Here is a 25,020-nt window from a genome sequence, read left to right on the forward strand (position 1 = left end):
AGTACCCCGTGACCTCTGAACTCTCACCTTGGTTCCCTTCTCTCCCTGACGTCCCTCAGGTCCTCTGGTCCCAGCAGGACCCTAGGAAAAGAAACAGATTATAGATATGACGATAGATATGATTACAGATGATGATAGATATGATGATAGATAGATATGATGATAGATATGATGATAGATAGATATGATGATAGATATGATGATAGATAGATATGATGATAGATATGATGATAGATGTGATTATAGATATGATAGATATGATTACAGATGATGATAGATATGATTATAGATATGATGACCGATACGATGATAGATGTGATGATAGATATGATCATAGATATGAACACAAGGTGGAGCAAAGTGTCAGTATGTGACATTCTGTTCACATAGATGTAGCCTGGATCAGATGATAAGTGGATTATTTTGACACACTGAAGATGTGAAGATGGTACGTGACTGAATGGAAATGGTGACTATGCAGCTGTCATTCAAGGACAAATTTTAACGGATGCCTTTTGTTCCTTTTGTTTCAGAAATGACAATGTTTATTTCAGAGTTCAGAAAATCATGTCAGAATACACTCCTTTTTTGTGTTAAGATTTACTTTTGGCCAATTTTCCCCTTTGTTTTGATCAGAAAGATACGGCGAATGACAGGAAGAATATGGCAAGGAGCGAGAGAGAGACAGACAGACAGACAGACAGAGAGACAGACAGAAACAGACAGACAGACAGAGAGAGAGAGAGACAGAGAGAGAGAAAGGAAGACATGCAGCAAATGTAGTGATGCTGATTCAAACTCAGGATGTTCTGCAGCAGCAAGGCTTAGCTGGGTGATCCTTCAGGGCCACCAGAACACAAACACACACCTTTAACTCTACTTTAACACAACACAGACTGCTCTGACCTCAGGTATGCAAACTAGATGAGAAACACAAACGAGGAACTTTCACCACGACAAAACTCTGTACAGTGAAGGTGTGTGTAGGCATCTACAGGAGCCTGGCCAGCTTACCCTCTTTCCTGGTGGGCCTGGAGGTCCGTTCTCACCAGTGGGTCCTGGGGAGCCCTGCCGCAGGGGAGATGGGGGGCAGAGAGACAGGACATTGCAAGGTCACAACAAAGCTGCATCCATTTGGTAATTCATTAAGGTATACATGCTGTTGCGCCTGGTTACTTACAGCTTCTCCTTGTTCACCATCCTCTCCTCTCTCACCCTTTGCGCCATCTTGACCCTGAGGAGGACGGGTGGGGGGACACAGGGTTACTGGGAGTTCTAGTTGTGTGTCATGACGCAAGAGGCTTGTAACTTCTTATTGGCAATAACAGTTGTTTGGGGATTATTAAAACAAATCAACAATTTTCCCTCTAAGACACACAACCCTGTTGTGAAACATGGCAGATGTCTGAACCATCCATCCAACCATCCAACCATCCATCCATCCATCCATCCATCCATCCAGTCATCCATTATCTAAACCACTTATCCTGCCCTCAGGGTCGCGGAGATGGTGGAGTCTATCCCAGCAGTCACTGGGTGGCAGGTGGGGAGACACCCTGGACAGGCCGCCAGGCCATCACACAGACACACACACAGACACACACACACAGACACACACACACACACACACACACACACACACCTAGGGACAAGTTAGTGAGTCACCTGACCTACACGTCTTTGGACTGTGGGAGGAAACCAGAGCCCCTGGAGGAAACCCACGCAGACACGGGGAGAACATGCAAACTCCACACACAGGACCACCCGGGACCACCCCCAAGGTTGGACTACCCCGGGGCTCGAACCCAGGACCTTCTTGCCGTGAGGCGACTGTGGTAACCACTGCGCCACTGTGCCGCCCATGTTTGAACTAGTTGATCTTAATTAAAAACATCATTTGTGGCAACCAGCACACATGAAAAGAAAAAGGAGGTGGGATACTCACTCTGGGTCCGACCTCACCAGGGGGACCGGGGTCACCTGGGAAGCCAACGGGTCCCTGAAGACAGACAGAATAACAGAATTGAGACATTAAGGCTTTTGGTCCTCATACATAATGTATACGAGCACACACACACACACACACACACACACACACACACACACACACACACACACACACACACACACACACACTGTGTTCTGCATTTTCTCTGAAGTGAGAACATGTTTATTTACATACATACAATATATTGATAAGTTTATATATATTATATTTATATTTAGCTGTGTAGCATATCAGGGAGACATCCTACTTTGTCCCTTCAAATATTCTGGGTAATCTGCCTACTGTCAAGACCGTTCAAGAATCAGCACAAAACGACAGACACGACCGACGGCAACCAAAACATGACAAAAGACAACAGAAATGGAATCCTTATGTTTATCATTACTGTCACGGATGCCAGAACTCCATCGGAAGAGTTGTGACGGTATGTGTTTGTGTGTTTTAGTGAGAGTGTGCATCGTACTGGGTTTCCTTTAGGTCCATCATCGCCGGGGCGGCCTCTTCCTCCAGGGGGCCCTGAAACTCCAGGTTGTCCTGCCTCTCCCTTCTCGCCACGTTCTCCACGGGGACCCTGCCATTGGAGCACAAGACTGTCAATCATTATGGGACGACCCCGACCCGTCGGCCAAGAAGGTGTCGTTTATTTGAACCGAGGGGAGACGCTGTGGGAAAGAAACCAGACCGCTCACCTTCTTTCCGGGCTCTCCTCCAATTCCTGGGGGTCCTGATTCACCGGGCTCTCCCTGTCACACACACACACACACACACACACACACACACACACACACACACGGCTCTCTGTCAGCTCTCAGCAAAAACCCAAACCTCACTGATATGTAAAGCATCATGATCTCAGTACCTTCTCTCCAATAGCTCCAGGATTACCTATGCCACCAGGTGGACCTTGCGGACCCTGTAAAAACAAACAGATTTGGATGTAAAGATGGAACAAGTAAACTGAGGTGGATATGATTTCAATAGTAGCTCAGTGACTTCCCCAGTGAAGAACAGTGTCGTGGTTAGAGCGCTGTCATCTAGGTCTGTCACTCTAGTCTAGGTCATCTGTGTTAGTTTCATACACACTGCTTATAATAATGGGAATGTGACTCCGGTTTCGTGGCTCTCTCAGTGTACTTAACACAGAACAACACTGCAACACAACCAATGTGATAGTATTATCACCAAACTGGTACTCACATCAGCACCGTTGGGGCCAGCAGGGCCACGGGGTCCTGGGGGGCCGGGAGGACCCTAAAACACAGAGGTTCAGTCGTGTTATGTTCACTGCTTTCTTGATATCGTACATGTAATTGAGGGGACGTGTAACTAGCTTTCAGCCTCTTGATGAATGTCAGCATCACAACTTTTAAAACTCTCCTCGTTCTAACAGCAGTAACCGAAAATATTTATAAAACCACACAATTCATGTCACGACAAGACAACGAAAACAACAACATCTTATAATAATAATATAATAAAAACATATATTCTATTTTATTATATGATATTATATTATTAGGATATTTTATCTATATTGTAATATATATATATATATATATATATATATATATATATATATGACAGCTGACGGTTGCTTATGGCATGAAACAGGCTTGTACTGTCTCATACAGAATTTACTTGACTAACAGGATTATTTTGCTCCTTGTTTGTTGAGCACTTTCCCTACCGTTGAGTGTTTCTTTAAACAATATATATAATATCCTAACCACCATGGAGATATGTATTTATTCATATCCTAACCACCATGTACATAGTATGTATTTGTGTGATGGGCTGGACATGTAAAGGTCTCACCATGGGTCCAACATCTCCAGTCTCTCCCTTCTCTCCTGATGGTCCTGGCAGTCCCTACAGGACACATGACAAGCACAGTTGGATTCAGCGTTAATCAGAGCCTCAGTACAGCTGCATGGTCAAACACAACACCCCACTATGTGTGGCGACATAGAAAACACCAATACATCAATATCTAACAGGACACCTAGGATGAGATGAGGCGCTGAGGGGCAGGAGGAGGGGCAGCACAACAAGGTGTAAACAGGAAAACACCTTCAGCCACAGTAGAATCATTTACTATAACAAGTACCTCTACATGATCAGCACAACTGGTAGGCAAGGAGGTTTGTTCTGGATGGGGTTGCACCAATAAAGTGTAAATCCAGTAACACATCAGGGTGTACACTTCTAGCTAGTGAATAATGACAACTAGTCCGTTTCATATTGACCGTTTACCATCTTGAGTTGCCGTGCTCAAGTGTAAGGGATGTCTTAGCTTGTGTCTCCTTAGTTATGAGTCAGTTGGTTGCAAGGTGACCCCCCCGACCACTGCTCCATCAAAACACCACAGCCTCACCAGCTACATCATCCATCCATCCATCCATCCATCCAAACCACTTATCCTGCTCTCAGGGATGCTGCAGCCTATCCCAGCAGTCAGGGGCAGCAGGCGGGGAGACACCCTGGACAGACCGCCAGACCATCACAGGGCCCACACACACACACACACACACACACACACACACACACACACACACACACACACTCACACCTAGGGACAATCTAGTACGGCCGATTCACCTGACCTACAGGTCTTTGGACTGTGGGAGGAAACCGGAGCCCCCGGAGGAAACCCACATAGACACGGGGAGAACATGCAAACTCCACACAGAGGACGACCCGGGACAACCCCCAAGGTTGGACTACCCCGGGGCTCGAACCCAGGACCTTCTTGCTGTGAGGTGACCACACTAACCACTGCACCACCGTGCTGCCCCCAGCTAAATCAAACCTTCAAAAGTTAAATCAAACCACAGGAGTTGGGGAAAGAAACCAATCCCCCAGCCTGCTGCATGATATTTACAGCACAGCGTTTCTTCGTGCTCATGTCGTTACCACTGTTGTCGGTCAGCTTACTCATAGCAAGGTAACGTTTTACTCTACTGTTAACTTGCCAGTGTCACGCCTGCTAGCGGGCAGCTCTATGGAAGATCTGGAAAATGTGGCGCAACCAGTTTTACTCAAGTTTGGTGTAAATCTTGACTAAGTAAACACTTAGTTTACAACTAGGGAAAAAACTGCACTAACAAACAGCTGGTGCATCCAACTATAGGTGGCTAGACTAGATCAGCTCATACCGAGTACCTGGTTCAAGATCAAAGCATGTTATCCCTCTCTCTCTCTCTCTCTCTCTCTCTGCTCTTCTTTTTCTTCCCCCACCCTGTCTAATAAAGACTTCAACTGACCAGAAAATAATGTATACCATATGAATGATTAAAACAATACAGTACAGAATAGAGAGAAAACTGAACATGAGACACCTGCCCAAGCCCAGCAGCAGGTCTATAACGGGATGCTATGTACTGAGATAGTCTGGGTTTATAGTGCTGCACCTGGTACCTGTAGCGAAGGTGTCTGTGTTTACGTACCTGAAGTCCAATGGGTCCTGGGGCTCCGGGGAACCCTCTGGATCCTTCATCACCCTTGGCTCCAAAAGGCCCCTGCTGACCACGAGGGCCTTGTTCTCCATCAGCCCCCTGCACAACAGAAGAAGGGAGGGAGCAGCAGGACTTAAGTGTGCAGACCGAGACAAGCTGACTGGAAACGAGACTAAATGACAGTTATTACTCATGTCAAGCCAATGTTTGCTTCTTTTTTTAGAAGTTATTCAAAAAAACTCGACGTTAAATTCATTCGATAAATCCCCCTGAGGAGCGATGAAACCCGGTGCATCCAGACTGAATCAAAAGTTTGCCGTTAAGTTATCAAGTTTTACTTTTAGATCTACCGAGTCAAATCCTCCCAAGACATTGACATTTGCAGGCATTTCAAATTGTCTGACCGGCATCTTCAGAGAGGTAGACGTTCTACTTACAGCAGCGCCAGGCTGACCGACTGGACCCATTGGACCAGGTGGACCAGGAGGACCCTACCAACAAGAGAAAAAGAAAATAAACACCCCGACTAAGAAAGAAAATACAAAACAAAAGATATGAACAAACATCAAAAGTGAAGACACTGACAAAACAACAACCATGCAGATGAATCATGAAAATTAATTTCAGTTTGAACAAATAAAAGGAATCCAACAAATCAGTGACTACACAAAGAGAGACACACCTCCACAAAAGTCACTGTGGTCATTTTATCAGGCGTGAGTCAACTTTTATGCGAGATACTGGAGAAATGTCACTCACGTGCTCTCCCTTCTCCCCCTTGGATCCTTTCTGACCGTGCTCTCCAACCTCACCCTGCGATGGCAAAAACATCAACGTTGAGTAAAAACACAAGTTTGTGAAGAGCAGCTGAGAACCACAGCGGATGAGAGCCAGCAGTCACTGTTCGATGACTTGACAGAAAGAGGCCATGAAACTCAAATTTAAACACATTTGAATATAAATCCAATGTCACATAGACCAGTGGTTCTCAAAGTGGGGTACAGGACCCATAGCCAGGGGATCCTCAAAATAATGCACTATAAATGATAAAATTGGGCTGTATCATTAAAAAGCGCATATCAACATATGGGGACCATCATTCAGCCTAAATACTTCAGACCTGTTTCATAGTGACAAACAGAAACACGTTTCAATTTGAATCATGTTAATACCGCCTACTCCCACCAGGTGGCAGTAACGGACACAATATGCACGGCGCTGCAAAATGCATGCGCGCCAATAAAACAAGCATATTATGCCCATTACTGCCACCCGGTGGGAGTGAGTGGTACTAACAGGTCTGCGGTATTCAGTTTGAAAAGTTTTAGAATATAAATAATTACAGTATCATCTAAGAGTAAACATATGGTGGTAAGCATATGCCTAATCGGTGTTACAACAATGGGGGGGGGTCCCTTGGAAATATTTCTCCCCTATAAGGGGCCCCTGGCCCCAAACAGTTAGAGAACCCCTGACATAGACCCAACTTGACCTGAGCTTTGCTTGAAATGGCAGCTATTGTCCTTTACTTGGTCAGGGACGTATTTTCCATGACCTCCAGAGCAATTTCAAATCTGTAAGTAAAATATGCTTTTGGCAGAAACCATAGAAACATCCTTTGGTTCTGATGTGTTGTCCTAATCACTGACTTGAGTTTATTTACAGGTGTACGGTGTGTTGAACTCCGGGTTCTGGTCTTATAATCGAGCTCAGCAGGGTTTATTATCATTTGTCTCCAAATGTTACACGTGTTTTTTTCACTATTCTTTATTCCTTAAATTGAAGGGCTTCCTTCTGTAACAGTTACGCCTCACCCTACAGGTAATTACCGACCAACAGGACAAACAGATGTCTGTATTACTGAAACTTTTTGTGCACCAAGCTTTGCGATTGTTTTGTTGTGCTGAAATTCTTCTTTTGTTGGATTTCACACCTCAATTTGTGGACCTTCCTCGTAGCACGAGGAGTCCGTTTCACATGACGATACATTTCTCAACCGCGACAATCAGAGGCAGTTTATGTTTTAGATCAAAACTAGAGGTGCGATGAGGGGAGAGGTGGGTGGTGGGGCTAACTGGCCTTGTCTCCGTCCTCTCCGGGCACGCCAGGGGGTCCAGCAGGGCCGGGCAGACCCACGGGTCCCTGAACTCCGTCACGTCCTGCTGGGCCAATGGGGCCTTTCTCACCCTGGGAGGGAGAGATTGAGAGAGATTGAGAGAGAGAGAGAGAGAGAGAGAGAGAGAGAGAGAGAGAGAGAGAGAGAGAGAGAGAGAGAGAGAGAGAGGATGATAATAAAGCAGTATCACAGTAATATTAAACAGCCAGTTTTCCTCCTAACTTGGATGAATCACAAAGATTTTTCTCTTTTCCTTACGAGTTGATTAAAACATCCCCATCTCCACTGTATCTAAATGAATCTCTAACGATAATAATAATGTCAAAATAAGAAAGCAAAATTATAAAAGATTCTACCTAAATGTCTCTAAAATAATCTCCAATTTCTAAATACTCACAGGAACTCCTTTCTCTCCGGCGGGTCCGGGAGGCCCCTGAGGGCCCGGTCTGCCAGGGGGTCCGATGGGTCCAGCAGTACCAGACTGTCCCCTCTCACCAGGAGAACCCTAGAGAGGTACCATACAATACTAAACTTTACAAAAGTGACACTGACAAAAGGACAAATAACATCTAAAAGAGATGGAAAGGGAGTCAGTCAGTAAGGAGATAGTGAACAGTTGAAGCATGCCACAAAATGACTGATATCCCTTTTTGCTTTCGCTTCAAACCTTTTGAAAAAGATTGATTCAAAGCAAGTCAAACATACAGCAGGTCCAGGAGGTCCGGCAGGTCCTTCACTTCCCTTCAGTCCACCACCTCCCTGGGAGATGAGACATAACACATCAGGTTAGCATTTTAAAACTCAACATACCAGCTGCCAGTCGCTGGACGCTTTTATTGACAGGTTCTCCCAGAAGAGTGAAAACTTACATAGTTCACCTATATAGCAGTTTACCCCACAATACTCACAGGGGTACCAGGCAGTCCTCTCTCTCCAGGGAAACCTCTCAGTCCTGGGGGTCCATCCTTACCGGGACCACCTGGGGGACCGGGGTCTCCCTTTGTTCCCTCCTTCCCTGAGGGGCCGGGAAGACCCTGCTCTCCGGGTGGGCCTGGGGGTCCTGGGTGTCCACGCTCGCCCATGGGGCCGGTCTCTCCTGATGGGCCCTGCGAAGGTGGAGGGGAAGATGGAGCGCATACAGAGGAGGATGAGAAAGAAGGCAGTTAAGAGAGGAAACAGGTGGAAGGAAGTATGAAGAGGAGAGAGAAGGGTAGAGAAGGAGAAAAAGTGATGACGAGGAGCACAAGGTGGAGATAGTGAAGAGGAGAGAGAGGCAGAGATGAACGGAGAGGTTGGTAGGGATGGGACGAAAGGAAGGTGAAGGTGAAGAATAGGGTGGGAGGAGAAAAAGATAAGGGATAGAGAGAAGAGATGCTGTTTTGCTGTGGAAACCGTGGCGCACCAAGTAATAAACTACACAAACTGTTTAAACCCAAACCCGAAAATCGTACGAGGCTCACCTGAGGTCCAACGACTCCGGGAGGCCCAGGTGGACCCATCTTCCCTTGGAATCCCTGAAGAGGAGAGAAAATCAATCAAGAAACAGAAAATATTCCAACAAGAAACAGGCTCTAACATAACTCCGTGTTGCTGTCGTATGAAGAGGGTCTGTACACATCTACTGAGTCGGTCGTCCAACTGTAAATGCTGGTGTTTTAGGAACGACCCCCTCTGCATCTTCTCTCTGGGTCAGTAACACCTGATACGCTGTAGTTAAACTACACTAACAGTGCACCGCTCACACAAACGCTTCCCACCTTGTCATAAATCCTGAGAACACAACAAGCAGAAAGCAGAAAACCCTTCTGAAGCTGTAACATTACAGCTCGGAGCATCAATAATCCATATGACCACTTTTCACTTACTTTTGAAGGATGCAAAGTTTAATGCCGACAGTCTCGAGTGATGAGCATGGAAATGTTGTCTCTTTTTTTTTTAAAATTTCCCCCCCTTTTTCTCCCCAGTTGTACTTTTGCCAATTACCCCACTCTCCCGAGCTGCCCCGGTCTCTGCTCCACCCCCTCTGCCGATCCGGGGAGGGCTGCAGACTACCACATGCCTCCTCCCATGCATGTGGCGTCACCAGCTGCTTCTTTTCACCTGACAGTGAGGAGTTTCACCAGGGGGACGTAGAGCATGGGAGGATCACGCTGTTCCCCCCAGTTAACCCTCTCCCCTGAACAGGTGCCCCGAGTGACCAGAGGAGGCGCTAGTGCAGCGACCAGGACACATACCCACATCCGGCTTCCCACCCGCAGACACAGCCATACGTGTCTGTAGGGATGCCCGACCAAGCCGGAGGTAACACGGGGATTCGAACTGGCGATCCCCGTGTTGGTAGGCAACGGAATAGACCGCTATGCTACCCGGACGCCCCTGGAAACGTTTTCTTGAGCATAAGAAAATCCGAAAACCTTTTTTTCCCCCGTCTAACAGAGTAAACGATGACTGAACTGTGCGGTTTAGCAGATTCACGGCTGGAAGCAGGATCGATAAAATCCAAGCAGCTCTGACAGGTGTGAAATACATACTCATCCTCTTCTGGGGAGGGAAAAATAAAGCAGAACAAGGAGAGAAAAAGACGTACGACTTCTCCTCTCTGTCCTGGGTGGCCAGGCAGTCCATCCTTTCCTGGTGGTCCCTGAGGAGAAACAACAACACAACACAACAGCACATCATCCAAACAGCATCTGAACTGAATCGGCCACTCTGCAAAGACTCGACTGACGTTGGGATGAAACAGGAAGAGCAACACAGGCAGAAGGTGGACTGGCTAAAGGAACACAAAGTAAGCCAAGTGATCCCAGTCTGAAGATGCAACTATGGGATGTGGCCACAACAACAGTTGGGTATAAACACAGTCTCCTTACGGGAGGTCCCTTTGGTCCGGGGAAACCGTTGGCCCCCTGAGGTCCGGGCAGCCCCTGAAGGGATGAGAAGAGGCATGTTGGTCAGTCCGAATGCACAATTATCCTCGCAATATTGTCAATCTGAATCATATTTCATATCAAGATGTATGTTGGTGGTATGAATGTGAGCAGTTGTGCTGAGCCATCCAATGTCGGTATTCATGTGGATGTGTATTCCTGCACTCAGATATATAACTCACCCTCTCTCCTAGAGGACCGGGTGGGCCGTCACTTCCTGATGTTCCCTGAAGACCAGCAACAAAATAAACAATCAATCAATAAAAAGTAGTTGAGAGAGTCTCAAACTAACATTATTTTTTGGGGGGGGGGTTCCCCCCCATTTTTCACCCCAATTGTACCCGGCCAATTATCCCACTCCTCTGAGCCGTCCCGGTCTCTGCTCCACCCCCTCTGCCGATCCCATACATGTGGAGTCACCAGCCGCTTCTTTTCACCTGACAGTGAGGAGTTTCACCAGGGGATGTAGTGCATGGGAGGATCACACTATTACCCCCAGTTCCCCCTCCCCCCCTAAACGACCAGAGGAGGCGCTAGTGTAGCGACCAGGACACATACCCACATCCGGCTTCCCACCTGCAGACACGGCCAATTGTGTCTGCAGGAGGTAACACGGGGATTCGATCCGGCGATCCCCATGTTGGTAGGCAACGGAATAGACCGCTATGCTACCTGGACCAAACTAACATCCTTAAATACTCTCCACCACCTGAGATTACCTTTACAAGCGGCACAAAACAATTTATCGGCCATTAAAAGACCTCACGTCTCAAGAACATGCTGCAAAGCTGAAGCCAGCCATCGTGACTGAAACGCAGCAACTCCTGCTCAGTGTTGCTGCGCCGCATCCTCCACCCACAGGCACCCAGTTTAACACCAGAACGACAACCTACAAAACTATCTAAAATGGCCGCTGTCCACGCCTGTAAATACTGCAAGGCCTCAGTGGTAGCCATGGTGCATCTGTAACCAGACATGTTGGACATAATCAAAAATCAAGTTTAGACTATTTCTCTGCACCGGAGGGCGCTAGTGTGTTTCTGGGACACAGCAACGAACTTCACGAAGGAAACGACGCGACCAACACGCGTCATAAATACTGACATGACGCACAAATTACAAGCGGACATTTTGAGTGCTCGTGGCCGTTTTAGGTAGAGCTTATCTTAACTGTTTTTGTGCAACTGATCTAAAACTCATTTTAATGCAAATATATGCAATTTTAGGAGCATTCAGGGAGCGGCAGGTCTGTATCTTTTTTCTTTCCCCCCCCCCCCACGAAGTTGTTAAAACTTTGAAAATCCAAAAAGGTCAAAATGACCAGCTTGGTTGTTACAAAATAAGTAGTGTTGTATTTTTAATTAGTTTGTAAATTGATTAAGAAATGTGCAACTTTGTGTTTTACTAGAACAACTGGTGTGATATTGATTGTACAGTATAAACATAATAACAAGATCTACTACTACCGCATCTATACAACACTACAACTATGATACAACACTACTACTACTACCATTACTGCAACTACTACTGCTTCAACTCCAGATAATAACAAAATAATAACAAGAACAATAATAATAATAATAATAATAATAATCCATCCATCCATTATCCGAACCACTTATCCTGCTCTCAGGGTTGCGGGATAATAATAATAGCAATAATAATGATAATAATAATAATAATAATAATGATTATAATAATAATAACAATAATGACTATAATAATAATAACAATAACAATAATGATTATAATAATAATAATGACAATAATGATTGTAATAATAATAATAACAATAATAATAATGATTATAATAATAACAATGATAACAACAACAACAACAGTGACATACAACATGATCATTAACACACAGTTGCACTGCACTTGAATTTCTCCGCTGATCTAACATATTAGAACAGCATGACTGTAGCATAATTAATCCTGTTGCTATAACCCGTGGTGATGTCATACCTTCGCTCCTGGTTTACCAGTTGAACCCCTGGGTCCCCTCTGACCTCTGGGACCCTGATGGAAGAAGAGCCTATTTCATCAGACCATCATGGAAGAAGAACAGGATCCCTGACTCTTTAAGTGGCATTACCGATGGCTTCATTCACCCCCATGAGAGTTCACACAACAGAACTGAATCTAATGGCGGTGATGAGGGGGCAGTTATTCTTCTCAGCAACTAGGAGGGAGGGGTTATGCAACACCTCTGTTTGAATGGGTGGATCTTTGTCAATGCAACAGACTGGGACAGAGTAGATGTTACGAACTCAAACTACAATTTAAAATCAAACATGAATAAATGAAACAGTGACTGACTGAATGAACAAATGAATGACGGCGTAAGGGAACAAATGAATTCATCAAGGATCAATACCGTTGGGCCTCTCTGTCCTCGCGGTCCAGGCTTCCCGATCAGACCCTGCAGAGATAAACTGTACATTAGTATGTCTGTATGTCTGTCGATCTATCCGTCTGTCTGTCTGTCTGTCTAACAATCACATGTGTTTGTCTAGTTTCACATCTGTCTACCTGTTTGTCTATCTTGGTTCTAACACTGTATTTATACTCAGCAACATTCACCACTGAGGTTTTCACAGACTCATGTAACCGGTCATGGTGAACCCGTGTGACAGAGTCTGGTTTATGCAGCCTACATCAGCCGTGGGCGGGGCAGTCGACTCACCCTTGTTCCCTTCTCTCCATTGGATCCAGGGAATCCAGGGAATCCAAGAGATCCCTGAAAAAAACAAGTGACAGGACATCTTCAGCAAAGTGACTGCATCTGCACCAGACCTTCCGGTGCAGGCTGCACGGCGTGAGTGACAGCCAGAGAGTGTGTGTGTGAGTGTGTGTGTGTGTGTGTGTGTTTTCCTTACCTTAGGACCTTGTCTGCCAGGATAACCAGGCAATCCGGGGACACCAAGTTTACCCTGAAACCAGACATTTGCATCAGTAACAATCAATGTTGAAGTGTGGGAGTGACAAAAGATGTCACTGCCTATGTGTAAAGACTACACAACACATTCGCCTCTAGTATTGTGATTATCGATTTCTTTGAATTGGGAGGGTAAGCGTTTAATTTCAAATTATTCTTAAAATAATAACAGCACGGTCATACAATAATAATAATGATAATAATCATTACATTTATATAGCGCTTTTCTATTTTTTCATTCTTTATAGTATTTTACATTATTATTACATTATGATTCTTATATTTATTATATCATTACATTATTATATTATATATAATCTCTAATTATATATTATTAGATTACATTATTATATTATATATAATTATGTATAATTATAATATTGTATAATTAGATTACATTATTTTCAATTTTTTCATATGTAAAACTTGGACAACTTGCAGCCCTCTTGTTGGGATTCTTCCTGAGAAAATGTTTGAACTCAATCTGTACAATAAAGTTTAATGCATTCAAGCGCCGCAAAAAAACAAACAAAGCAAACCCATCACCATGGGAAGATTATATTTCATGATAGTAAAATACCTCTCATGTTCACTCCAGTAGGGGTATAAACCAAATTCCTTGCAGGGTACTCAGTCTCAAGGCAGTCTGGTTTGCATGCAGAGTCATCCAGAGGACCTCTGGATGACTCGAACTCTTTGTATGAGTTCAAACCAATTCCTCAAATTACTGAACTAAAAAAAACTTTGGTCAAATGTCTGCAGAGAAAAACATTTGTTTCGGTGGAATTTCCCTTTAAACGAGAGTTACCAAGGATATTAGAAGAAGTTGTGCCCTGAGCAATGCTGAATGACTTGGAGGGCTGTGATTTCACTATGTTAATTAAATTTCTCTTCATTAATCCCCTTGGGGAAATTCGGTTACTGCAAATTCACCCATCCTAGCTGTGATGTGTGTAGCAAGGAGCAGTGGGCTGCCGCCTTCATGCTGCACCCGGGGACCAACTCCAGTTCTTTTCCCACTGCCTTGCTCAGGGGCACAGGCAGGAGTATTAACCCTAACATGCATGATTATTTTGATGGTGGGGGAAACCGGAGCACCCGGAGAAAACCCACCACAGACACGGGGAGAACATGCAAACTCCAAACAGAGGACGATCTGGGATGACCCCCGAGGCTGAACAACCCCGGGGTTCAAACCCAGGACCTTCTTGCTGTGAGGCGACAGCGTTAACCACTGGGCCACCGTGCCTGCATAAGGGCATTATTGAAGGACACTGTGGCACATCATCTAGCTGCTGCTGGAATCAAACCTGGGACTCTGCTTATGGGACAGTCACTTCCTAGGATACTTAGATAGCGCAAATCTTTCCTTTATATAATTCCCTCTTTATTAATAAATATTTACACCCAACTGAGGGGTTGGGGGCTGCAGCCTATCTCAGCATGCATTGGGACTCACCCTGGACAGGTTCCACACACACACAATCACTTACATACACGTATGGACAACTCAGTCTCCAATTCACCTTACATGGAAGTCTTGGAAAAGTTGGGAATTTACCCAGGACCCTCTTACTGTGGGGCAACAGTGCTAAAAACTCACCCACGTAAATAAAGTGTATTTCTATTACATGTGACTGAACCGATGCTGCTTAAACGACTCCTACCTTCTCTCCGACGAGTCCAATGGGTCCAATCTCACCGGGGGGTCCAACGCGTCCCTTTGGCCCTTCAGGGCCATCTTCTCCCCTGGGCCCAGGCACTCCAAGCTCGCCCTGTCACCATGGAAACACAGATACGAACACCATAAGGACGAATTCATACACCTCATCCATCCTTCTGTCCATCAGCACCAGGACCACTCATACCAGGCATAGACATCCACCTCTCACCAGTGTATGTCCTTATGTGTGCATGCACACACACACACACACACACACACACACACACACACACACACACACACACACACACACACACCCCAGATGGACAGGCAGAGCGACATTTCATATATGTTTTTTCAAGTAATTAAACAATATCCCAGTAGGGGGATGTTATAAAAAGCCCAAACTCTAGTACATTTAAATGTAGAAAAATCAGAGAGAGAGACACAGAGAGAGAGACACAGAGAGAGAGAGACAGAGAGAGAGAGACAGAGAGAGAGAGACACAGAGAGAGAGACACAGAGAGAGAGACACAGAGAGAGAGACACAGAGAGAGAGACACAGAGAGAGAGACACAGAGAGAGAGACACAGAGAGAGAGACACAGAGAGAGAGACAGAGAGAGAGAGACACAGAGAGAGAGACACAGAGAGAGAGACACAGAGAGAGAGACACAGAGAGAGAGACACAGAGAGAGAGAGACAGAGAGAGAGAGACACAGAGAGAGAGACAGAGAGAGAGAGACACAGAGAGAGAAAGAGAAAGTTTTGTCATACATGACAAGACAAAAGCAAAATGTATAAATCAAGGATCACCAACGATATACAAAACACTATCACAATTCCAGACAGGAACAGGCAGATAACTGAAAGTTCGTTTTTTTGGACCCCCCCCCCTTTTCTCCCCAGCTGTACTTGGCCAATTACCCCACTCTTCCGAGACGTCCCGGTCGCTGCTCCACCCCCTCTGCTGATCCAGGGAGGGCTGCAGACTACCACATGCCTCCTCCCATACATGTGGAGTCACCAGCCGCTTCTTTTCACCTGACAGTGAGGAGTTTCACCAGGGGGACAGAGCATGTGGGAGGATCACGCTGTTCCCCCCAGCCCCCCCTCCAGACTGACCAGAGGAGGCGCTAGTGCAGCGACCAGGACACATACCCACATCCGGCTTCCCGCCCGCAGACACGGCCAATTGTGACTGTAGGGACGCCCGACCAAGCCGGAGGTAACACGGGGATTCGATCCGGCGATCCCCGCGTTGGGAAGTTTAACATCTATTGAGCTACTGTCGTGTCTTGCTGACAGGTGCAGGGCTGCAGATGCCCATGCATCCATCCGTCAATCAGTCTCACCCTCTCTCCCTTGGGTCCAAAGTCTCCCTTGATTCCATGGAAACCGTCTTCACCCTAGAAACACAAACGGCAAAACATTCAGACGTTATTTTCAAGCTAGCTCCGGTTAGCAGACAGAACAGCCGAGAACGAAGACCCGGAGCGGCACCGTTTCACACCAGGCTAAAATACACAGCCTGATGAGTGTAAACGTAACAATAACGTCATCGCAATGAAGTTGTAAGTGTATTTGATCACGTACCTTCTCTCCCTTGTGTCCTTTCAGTCCACGGATACCTTGAGCCCCCTGTGATCAGAACAGTCAGATATTCAGACAGTTAGACAGGCGCGGTGCTACAGCGTGTTTGGGCTACGTCAGCCCGGTTCAGCCTACGAATGACCTTCTTTGTGTGCATATAAACAGTAAAAGCTGCAAAGATAGAGAGAGGGGAAAAGCAAAATTATGTAGGCCAGAATAAGACAACCAGAGGGGTCTAGTGACCATCTAACACCACAAGACTGACTAAAACACAACAAGGAGAGACTGGCACCAGAAAACTGCTAAAATGTTTAATGCAAATAAATGTTTCTATATCATCAATGCAACAGTGCAGATTAAACTGTTTGGGCACCGTGGCTCTTCAGATGTCCTGAAAAGGGTTACCTGTGGTTCATTAGGTCATAGTTATCAAGGCGATGTCACCGTATATAATTCCATTATATATGTAATTCCATCATATACTGTATAGAATTCCAATGTAATTGTGTTATCCTCTTTCAATGCTGTATTGTGTACGTTGTGCAAACACAACATCACTGCACGTTGTCCATCTTGGGAGAGAGATCCCTCCTCTGCTAAAGAGTGTTTTTAGGGAGTTGCTCCTTATCCGATGCGAGGGTCTAAGGACAGGATGTTGTGTTGCTGTACAGCCCCTTGAGGCAAATTTGTCATTTGTGATGTTGGGCTATACAAATAAAATTGACTTGACTGTAAAACTGGTATTGCTCCTCTAATAGTTGAGAACTAGTATTACCCCCCCTTTACCACCAGAGGGCGGTGTTAGCCTTCCTTGATGCTTACCCCAGATCTGGTGTATAGTATTTTGTAATTTACAAAGCAACAGCACGGAGTGCGTTGCTAAGAGCCCTGGCCTTGTACTTATGATACGTACTCCCAGGAAAACAGTCTGGGCTGTGGATGACATCACACGCCATGCAACGTGTAACGATAATGGCAAGGAGAAGGAAATGCTGACCAGCCACCCTATCAAACCATTACCCAATATGTGGTGCCTTTGATTTTCATTTGTTTTGTTGCTATCAGCAGATAAATCAGACATTTCAACAAAGCGTGTCGTCAGTCATCCTGATGTAACAGATTTGATTGTAGAGACTATCGATAAGGTACAGACCTTGATGCCGCGAGGACCAGGATAGCCAATAGTTCCCTGTGGACCGCTGGGACCCTGCAGGAGGAGAATGATGAGAAGACATTAAAGGACTGACAGTGGGGAGATTCAGCGCTCCTACGGTCTTTTAGGTTACATGTGGTATGTGAAGAGTCAACCGATTTCAAGGTTTTTGTACAGCTGTAGTTTATCAGACTTCCTGTCGTATTCCATCGCTGCATTTTCATTGTTTTATCTCCAGTTTTCCATACCATGCTGATAGAAACACAAGGGGCTGATTTCCCTTGCTCATGGCTACTTTTGCTGTGGACTTTTGCTAACTCAAAGCAGCTACCGTTCAATACTAGATGGCCTTCTACCTTCAGGTGACTGAATCCATCCATCCACCCATCCATCCATTATCAAAACCGCTTATCCTGCTCTCAGGGTCGCGGGGATGCTGGAGCCTAACCCAGCAGTCATTGGGCGGCAGGCAAGGAGACACCCTGGACAGGCCGCCAGGCCATCACAAGGCTGACACACACATACACATACACACACATTCACACCTAGGGACAATTTGGTACGGCCGATCCACCTGACCTACAGGTCTTTGGACTGTGGGAGGAAACCGGAGCCCCGGAGGAAAGCCACGCAGACACGGGGAGAACATGCAAACTCCACACAGAGGACGACCCGGGACCACCCCCAAGGTTGGACTACCCTGGGGCTCGAACCCAGGACCTTCTTGCTGTGAGGTGACCGCACTAACCACTGCGCCACCTGACTGAATCCAATCTGAGCAAATTTGGCATCACCATGAAAACGACCTTTTTGAAAACGTGTGATAAACACGATGATCAACTTTTTTCAAATGTTTTTTCTACAGTTTACACTGCATAGCTAATGCTTTCTTTTCCATATTGTGCTATAACTGCTGTGGTGTCCAGCTAAGTCATAATGTCTATATACTATCGAATCCTTAAACAGGTTCTTATCAAGGCGGTCTGATTAAATAACACAAAATGGAAGATCACAATTTTCTCGGTGTACTGAGAACATGCGAGGAAACTCAGATATGGAACTCAGATATGGTTGGATTGTGACTTATGACTGGCACCTACCTGGTTACCCTTGGTGCCAGGAGGCCCCTCCTTTCCTGGGTGACCCTGAGAAAGGAGAACAGACGGGTCAGAGGTCAAGTTTCAGGAAGGACATCCACTGGTTGAGGATTCGTTGCAACTGAACTATTTTCACTTTGTTCAGTTCAGTTTAATTTATCCCATATTTATTCTATTCATTACCCGCGCGAGATGTTAACTGGTGACTAATTGCGACGGTGTGTGTCCGCTGAGTTAAGCTCAACAGGTCAATCCAGACAAGTGAGACGAGACAAGGTTTATTCATCCCTGAAAGAAGACTGTTTTGTGCCAACCCAAACGGGTTTAGACGCTGTGGCTCAATTCAGTTCCATGGAAACTTACAGGGGGTCCATCAGCTCCAGGCATGCCGGGCAGACCTGGCTTTCCTGTAGGACCCTGAAGGAAAGGCAAAGAAGAGAGGGATTTGAAACGTCAACCGAAATAACTGTCTTCCATGAGGTGGAATAGCTTTTATTAATCTTTCCCAACTATGAGCTTCTATAAGTAGCTGTCTTCATGATTTCTGTGATATAATATTAATATAATAGGACATAATATGATATAATACAATATAACATAATATAATATATACTTATATATAATATAATATACCTGTGACCCTGAATAAGGATAAGCGGTTTGGATAATGAATGAATATAACATAATATAATATAATATAATATAATATGATATGATATGATATAATACAATATAATATAATATAATATAATATAATATAATATAATATAATATAATATAATGTAATGTAATGTAATATAATATCCATCCATCCATTATCCAAACCGCTTATCCTGCTCTCAGGGTCATGGGGATGCTGGAGCCTACTATCCCAGCAGTCATTGGGCGGCAGGCGGGGAGACACACTGGAAAGGCCGCCAGGCCATCACATATAATATAATATATCAACTACTATGACTACTACTAGATAATAGTACTAATACATAATAACAGTTATAGTAATAATACTAGACTACTATTACTGGATAATGTAATACAATTACAATATATGACTGTGATATAATGTAATGTAATATAATATAATTATAATTACAATATAATGTAATATAATATATAATATAATAATGTAATATATTATAATATAATATAATTCTAATAATATAATATAACATAATTCTAAGAATATAATATGAGATCCATATGTCATGAACTTCATGGAAGACCTCTGTATACCAATGTCATTTTTTGAAAACTGAGCTTCATTTTGGCTCATTTGGGGCTGTTTTTACATACACCTATGGGCACTGTACACTGTATTCAAAAAACCATGGGAATCCTTCTACCACTACTGATTTTCCTTTTCTTTAAACAAAAAAAATTCAAGATTCCCCTTAACTTAACAGCTGCCCCTCCTGACCAGTCGGTTTGAAGAGCTGAAATGAACCAGAACAGCTCTCACTTGGAGCCGCCTGGGTAAGTGAGCTTATGAGAAGCTACCAGGCGTTCCCTGTGTCGTACCCTCAGTGTATGCATCTCCTAATGAAACTTCATGTACTCTTTCAGCCCTACAGAGAGAGGGCGCTACTGTTCAACTCACCTTCTCTCCTGGGGGTCCGATGGCTCCCTGGGGTCCTGGCATTCCCTGACAGACGAAACAAATGCACAATCCAGTTCAGATACACAATCACCGTATGGATGAAAACACACTTAACATCGCCCCTTTTGGTACAGAGCCAACGATGGACCTCTTATCCCCAAAGTTCTGTTCACACCAAGTCCGACAACAAAACGACCGTAAAGTACAAAATATTTGCGAAATGATTTTTTCGCACCAAAGCTGTTCACACCAAGCCTGATGCACATTTTTCGTCATTCTCTGAAAAAGTTTGGAAAACTGAAGAAAACCGGAGTCCACAAGTCGCGGCAGTGACTTTTGAGCTCGTCATATTTCTTATCAAAGAGCAGATGAAGAAGAAAAGACGGAGAAACTGGGTACATCCCATTCTTCAAGACAGACAGCTACATGGCCAGTTCACACACTGATTCCAGAGCTGAAGCTGTACCATGGCCCTGCTGGGACCTCCTGAAGAAAGAATGTACACACACACACACACACACATACACACAGACACACAATCATCATCAGTGGTCACTGGGGGTCGAGCATGACTGTCCTCCTTCTGGGTCCTTGTGGGTCTTTGGGTGGGCGTAGAGGCTGATCCTGGAGCTGTATATTTTGGAGCGATGTGGGCAGGGGTGTGAAGAAGTGGTTGAGGATGTGGTTTGGGCCTTTCTGGTAACTCACTCCTCTCTGAGTCTGCGCTTGTTTTCAGCAGCACCGTGGAGCTCATGGTTGTAGCGCCCAGCACCCTCACGGACAGCCAGTCTCCAGGCCTCCCTGTCTGTTGCTGCCTGTTCCCAGGTGTTCAGGTCGATGCCCAACCTGTCGACGTGGGCCTTGATGTTGTCTTCCTCCTGGGGCACGGCGCCCCGTCACGAGCTGAGAGTAAAGGACTTGCTTCGGGAGGCGAGAGTCAGACATGCGGAGGACATGGCCCGTCCATCTCAGCTGATGGTGGCAGTTATGGTAGGCATGCTGGCGTCCTCAAGGATGCTGAAGTTGGTGTGCTTATCCCCCCAGCTGATCTTAAGGATCTTCCTGGGGCATCGCTGCTGGTATGCCTCGAGTGCCTTCAGGTGCCTGCTATATGTGGTCCAGGTTTCTGACCCATACAGTAGGGTACATACCCATATATACACACACACACACACACACACACACACACACATACTGTAGGCCTATTGGTGTCAGTAGTGAACTCAGTTTTAGAAAAAATAACTACATTCAACAATCTATCTTTTTTTTTTTTTTTTAGAAAAGTATTGTTATCAAAGTTGAATCAGTTCATCAGGACACAACATTTACTGACAGAAATTTTTCATCATCATCTAAGTGACCTCTTCAGTCTCAACCGACTGCAGGTATCCCACCCTTAAACAAGGACCCCAAGGTTCGGTCCCCCGGCACAAACAGAGCAATATAGTGTAGCTGTTAAGTGCCAGGAGAATTGCCGTGACTTGTACATCGGGGAAACCAAACAGACGCTGGTCAAGAGGATGGTACAACACAGGAGAGCTGACACGTCAGGCCAGGACTCCACAGTCTACACCATCTACAGACCAGGACTCCACAGTCTACACCATCTACAGACCAGGACTCCACAGTCTACACCATCTACAGACCAGGACTCCACAGTCTACACCATCTACAGGCCAGGACTCCACAGTCTACACCATCTACAGACCAGGACTCCACAGTCTACACCATCTACAGGCCAGGACTCCAAAGTCGACACCATCTACAGACCAGGACTCCACAGTCTACACCATCTACAGACCAGGACTCCACAGTCTACACCATCTACAGACCAGGACTCCACAGTCTACACCATCTACAGACCAGGACTCCACAGTCTACACCATCTACAGACAGGACTCCAGTCTACACCATCTACAGACCAGGACTCCACAGTCTACACCATCTACAGACCAGGACTCCACAGTCTACACCATCTACAGACCAGGACTCCACAGTCTACACCATCTACAGACCAGGACTCCACAGTCTACACCATCTACAGACCAGGACTCCACAGTCTACACCATCTACAGACCAGGACTCCACAGTCTACACCATCTACAGACCAGGACTCCACAGTCTACACCATCTACAGACAGGACTCCAGTCTACACCATCTACAGACCAGGACTCCACAGTCTACACCATCTACAGACCAGGACTCCACAGTCTACACCATCTACAGACCAGGACTCCAGTCTACACCATCTACAGGCCAGTGGCCACTCTTCTAAGGATGAGGATGTGCACATTCTTGATAGGAAGGAACGCTGGTTTGAATGGGGAGTCAAAGAGGCCATCTGCATGAAGAGGGCACGACCATCCCTGAACCGGGGGGGCCTAACAGTACATCTATCACCATCTTACAATGCTGTTATTACAAACATTCCCAAATCCTCTGTGAACAGTACACATGACCATTGAAACTCTAGTTAAAAGTCACACCCATATTTGCATATGAAACTGGTCATTGGTTTGGGTGGTTATGCCACTGTATTGTTTATAAGGGTGGGATACCTGCAGTCAGTTTAGACTGAAGACAGTTTAGACTTTATTTCTGTCAATAAACGCTGTGTCCAGATGAACCGATTGATTTTCTTACCTGGATTATTGATCATGCATCAAGACAGATTGTTATAAGATGCTGGCAGCATACTGATACATAACTACAACACCACTATGGCTGTCAGTTCAAGGTTTCCTCACCCCAAGTTAAAGGAGCACATCCACCATATGGCCTCTCTTTTAAAAATCTAAATCTTTATAACTGCGATGACTTTTATCACATAACTTCTTGTACTCTGACACCAACGTTAGCAACAGCTCAGCCCCCATGTTGAGTGGTTCAAGTCACATGACCTCCATCACGTGATTACAAGTTGACAGCGTATTGGCCGGACGTGTTGTCACAGTACGACAGTTGCATACTTCGTGTGAAGGACCTCATAGAGATGTATCGTTTTGTTTTAAGATCTCGTCATAAGTTTGTTTGTTTTTTCGTGCGGGGACTTCGGACTTGGTGTGAGCAGACCTTTAGTTATGTGGGCTATAGAAAATCTGCCATATTTAGTCAGTAAAATTATTAAAACTGGCCCACAATTAGCTGCCTTCTCCCCATGAATTCTTAAAAAACAAGGAAACAAACGCGCAATGTTTCAACTGAGCCTGGATCCTTGTTAGTCGAGTTCAAAACAGCACTCAGGCTGTGTGTGTGTGTGTGTGTGTGTGTGTGTGTGTGCGTGTGTGTGTGTGTGTGTGTGTGTGTGTGTGTGTGTGTGTGTGTGTGTGTGTGTGTGTGTGTGCTCTTAAGAATACTCAGTGACATGATGGCTTGTGACAATACTTATTTTGGATTATATGAGAAAACAGATCATAAGTGTGCCCGCCTTTCTTGTCTAGCCGTCCCCGTCTCACCTGAGTTCCTGGGGTTCCCTGCTGTCCTGGGGGACCAGGCTCTCCTTGTGGACCCTAAGAAGAAAGAGAATTAAAATGAAATTAAAACAAAAACAGAAAGACGGGACAGAGCAAAGAGAGAAGATAATAGATGCAGAATCAGTGCTACCAACATGCAAGGTTTCTTTTTTAATCTTATTTGGTTATTGGAGTTGACATAATATAATAATATCATATCATATCATATAATATCACATAATATCATATCATGCATATTCAACAGACCAGTGGTATGTGACCATAGAATCTGAACCAAATCCTGTTCTTTTATAAGCTAAGTAGGTTTGCTCATAACATTGTAACAAGGAGCTTCACTTGGTGGGTTGATGCCAATCACTAGGTCACAAAAGAAGCAGGCCAGTGAAGAAGATGGAGGAGAGGGTTTAGGTGACAAAGCAAGCAGGCCAGTGAAGAAGATGGAGGAGAGGGTGTAGGTCACAAAAAAAACAGGACAGTGAAGAAGATGGAGGACAGGGTTTAGGTCACAAAAGAAGCAGGACAGTGAAGAAGATGGAGGAGAGGGTTTAGGTGACAAAAGAAGCAGGACAGTGAAGAAGATGGTGGAGAGGGTGTAGGTGACAAAAGAAGCAGGACAGTGAAGGACATGGAGGAGAGGGTTTAGGTCTCAAAAGAAGCAGGACAGTAAAGATGATGGAGGAGAGGGTTTAGGTCACAAAAGAAGCAGGACAGTGAAGAAGATGGAGGAGAGGGTTTAGGTGACAAAAGAAGCAGGACAGTGAAGAAGATGGAGGAGAGGGTTTAGGTCACAAAACAAGCAGGACAGTGAAGGAGATGGAGGAGAGGGTGTAGGTGACAAAAGAAGCAGGACAGTGAAGGACATGGAGGAGAGGGTTTAGGTTGCAAAGGAAGCAGGACAGTGAAGAAGATGGAGGAGAGGGTTTAGGTCACAAAAGAAGCAGGACAGTAAAGAAGATGGAGGGGAGGGTTTAGGTCACAAAAGAAGCAGGACAGT

The 25,020-nt window shown here is 45.3% G+C and overlaps 1 protein-coding gene across 1 annotated transcript in view; it reads right to left on the bottom strand.

The window, feature by feature from the left end:
* col11a2 (collagen, type XI, alpha 2) overlaps window positions 1-25,020 on the bottom strand; it is a 73,423-nt gene that overhangs the window by 14,324 nt on the left and 34,079 nt on the right. Inside the window, 32 exon segments of the mRNA XM_056298073.1 lie at window positions 28-81; window positions 1,015-1,068; window positions 1,181-1,234; window positions 1,946-1,999; window positions 2,472-2,579; window positions 2,698-2,751; window positions 2,868-2,921; window positions 3,206-3,259; window positions 3,824-3,877; window positions 5,455-5,562; window positions 5,901-5,954; window positions 6,223-6,276; window positions 7,543-7,650; window positions 7,977-8,084; window positions 8,285-8,338; window positions 8,488-8,685; window positions 9,040-9,093; window positions 10,167-10,220; window positions 10,450-10,503; window positions 10,689-10,733; window positions 12,478-12,531; window positions 12,890-12,934; window positions 13,199-13,252; window positions 13,392-13,445; window positions 15,118-15,225; window positions 16,468-16,521; window positions 16,709-16,753; window positions 17,859-17,912; window positions 18,959-19,003; window positions 19,319-19,372; window positions 20,553-20,597; window positions 24,009-24,062. Of these exon segments, the coding sequence (XP_056154048.1) occupies window positions 28-81; window positions 1,015-1,068; window positions 1,181-1,234; window positions 1,946-1,999; window positions 2,472-2,579; window positions 2,698-2,751; window positions 2,868-2,921; window positions 3,206-3,259; window positions 3,824-3,877; window positions 5,455-5,562; window positions 5,901-5,954; window positions 6,223-6,276; window positions 7,543-7,650; window positions 7,977-8,084; window positions 8,285-8,338; window positions 8,488-8,685; window positions 9,040-9,093; window positions 10,167-10,220; window positions 10,450-10,503; window positions 10,689-10,733; window positions 12,478-12,531; window positions 12,890-12,934; window positions 13,199-13,252; window positions 13,392-13,445; window positions 15,118-15,225; window positions 16,468-16,521; window positions 16,709-16,753; window positions 17,859-17,912; window positions 18,959-19,003; window positions 19,319-19,372; window positions 20,553-20,597; window positions 24,009-24,062 (2,097 nt within the window).

The sequence above is a fragment of the Lampris incognitus genome, chromosome 18, assembly GCF_029633865.1.
Source record: "Lampris incognitus isolate fLamInc1 chromosome 18, fLamInc1.hap2, whole genome shotgun sequence".
In the NCBI taxonomy this organism is placed as follows: Eukaryota; Metazoa; Chordata; class Actinopteri; order Lampriformes; family Lampridae; genus Lampris; species Lampris incognitus.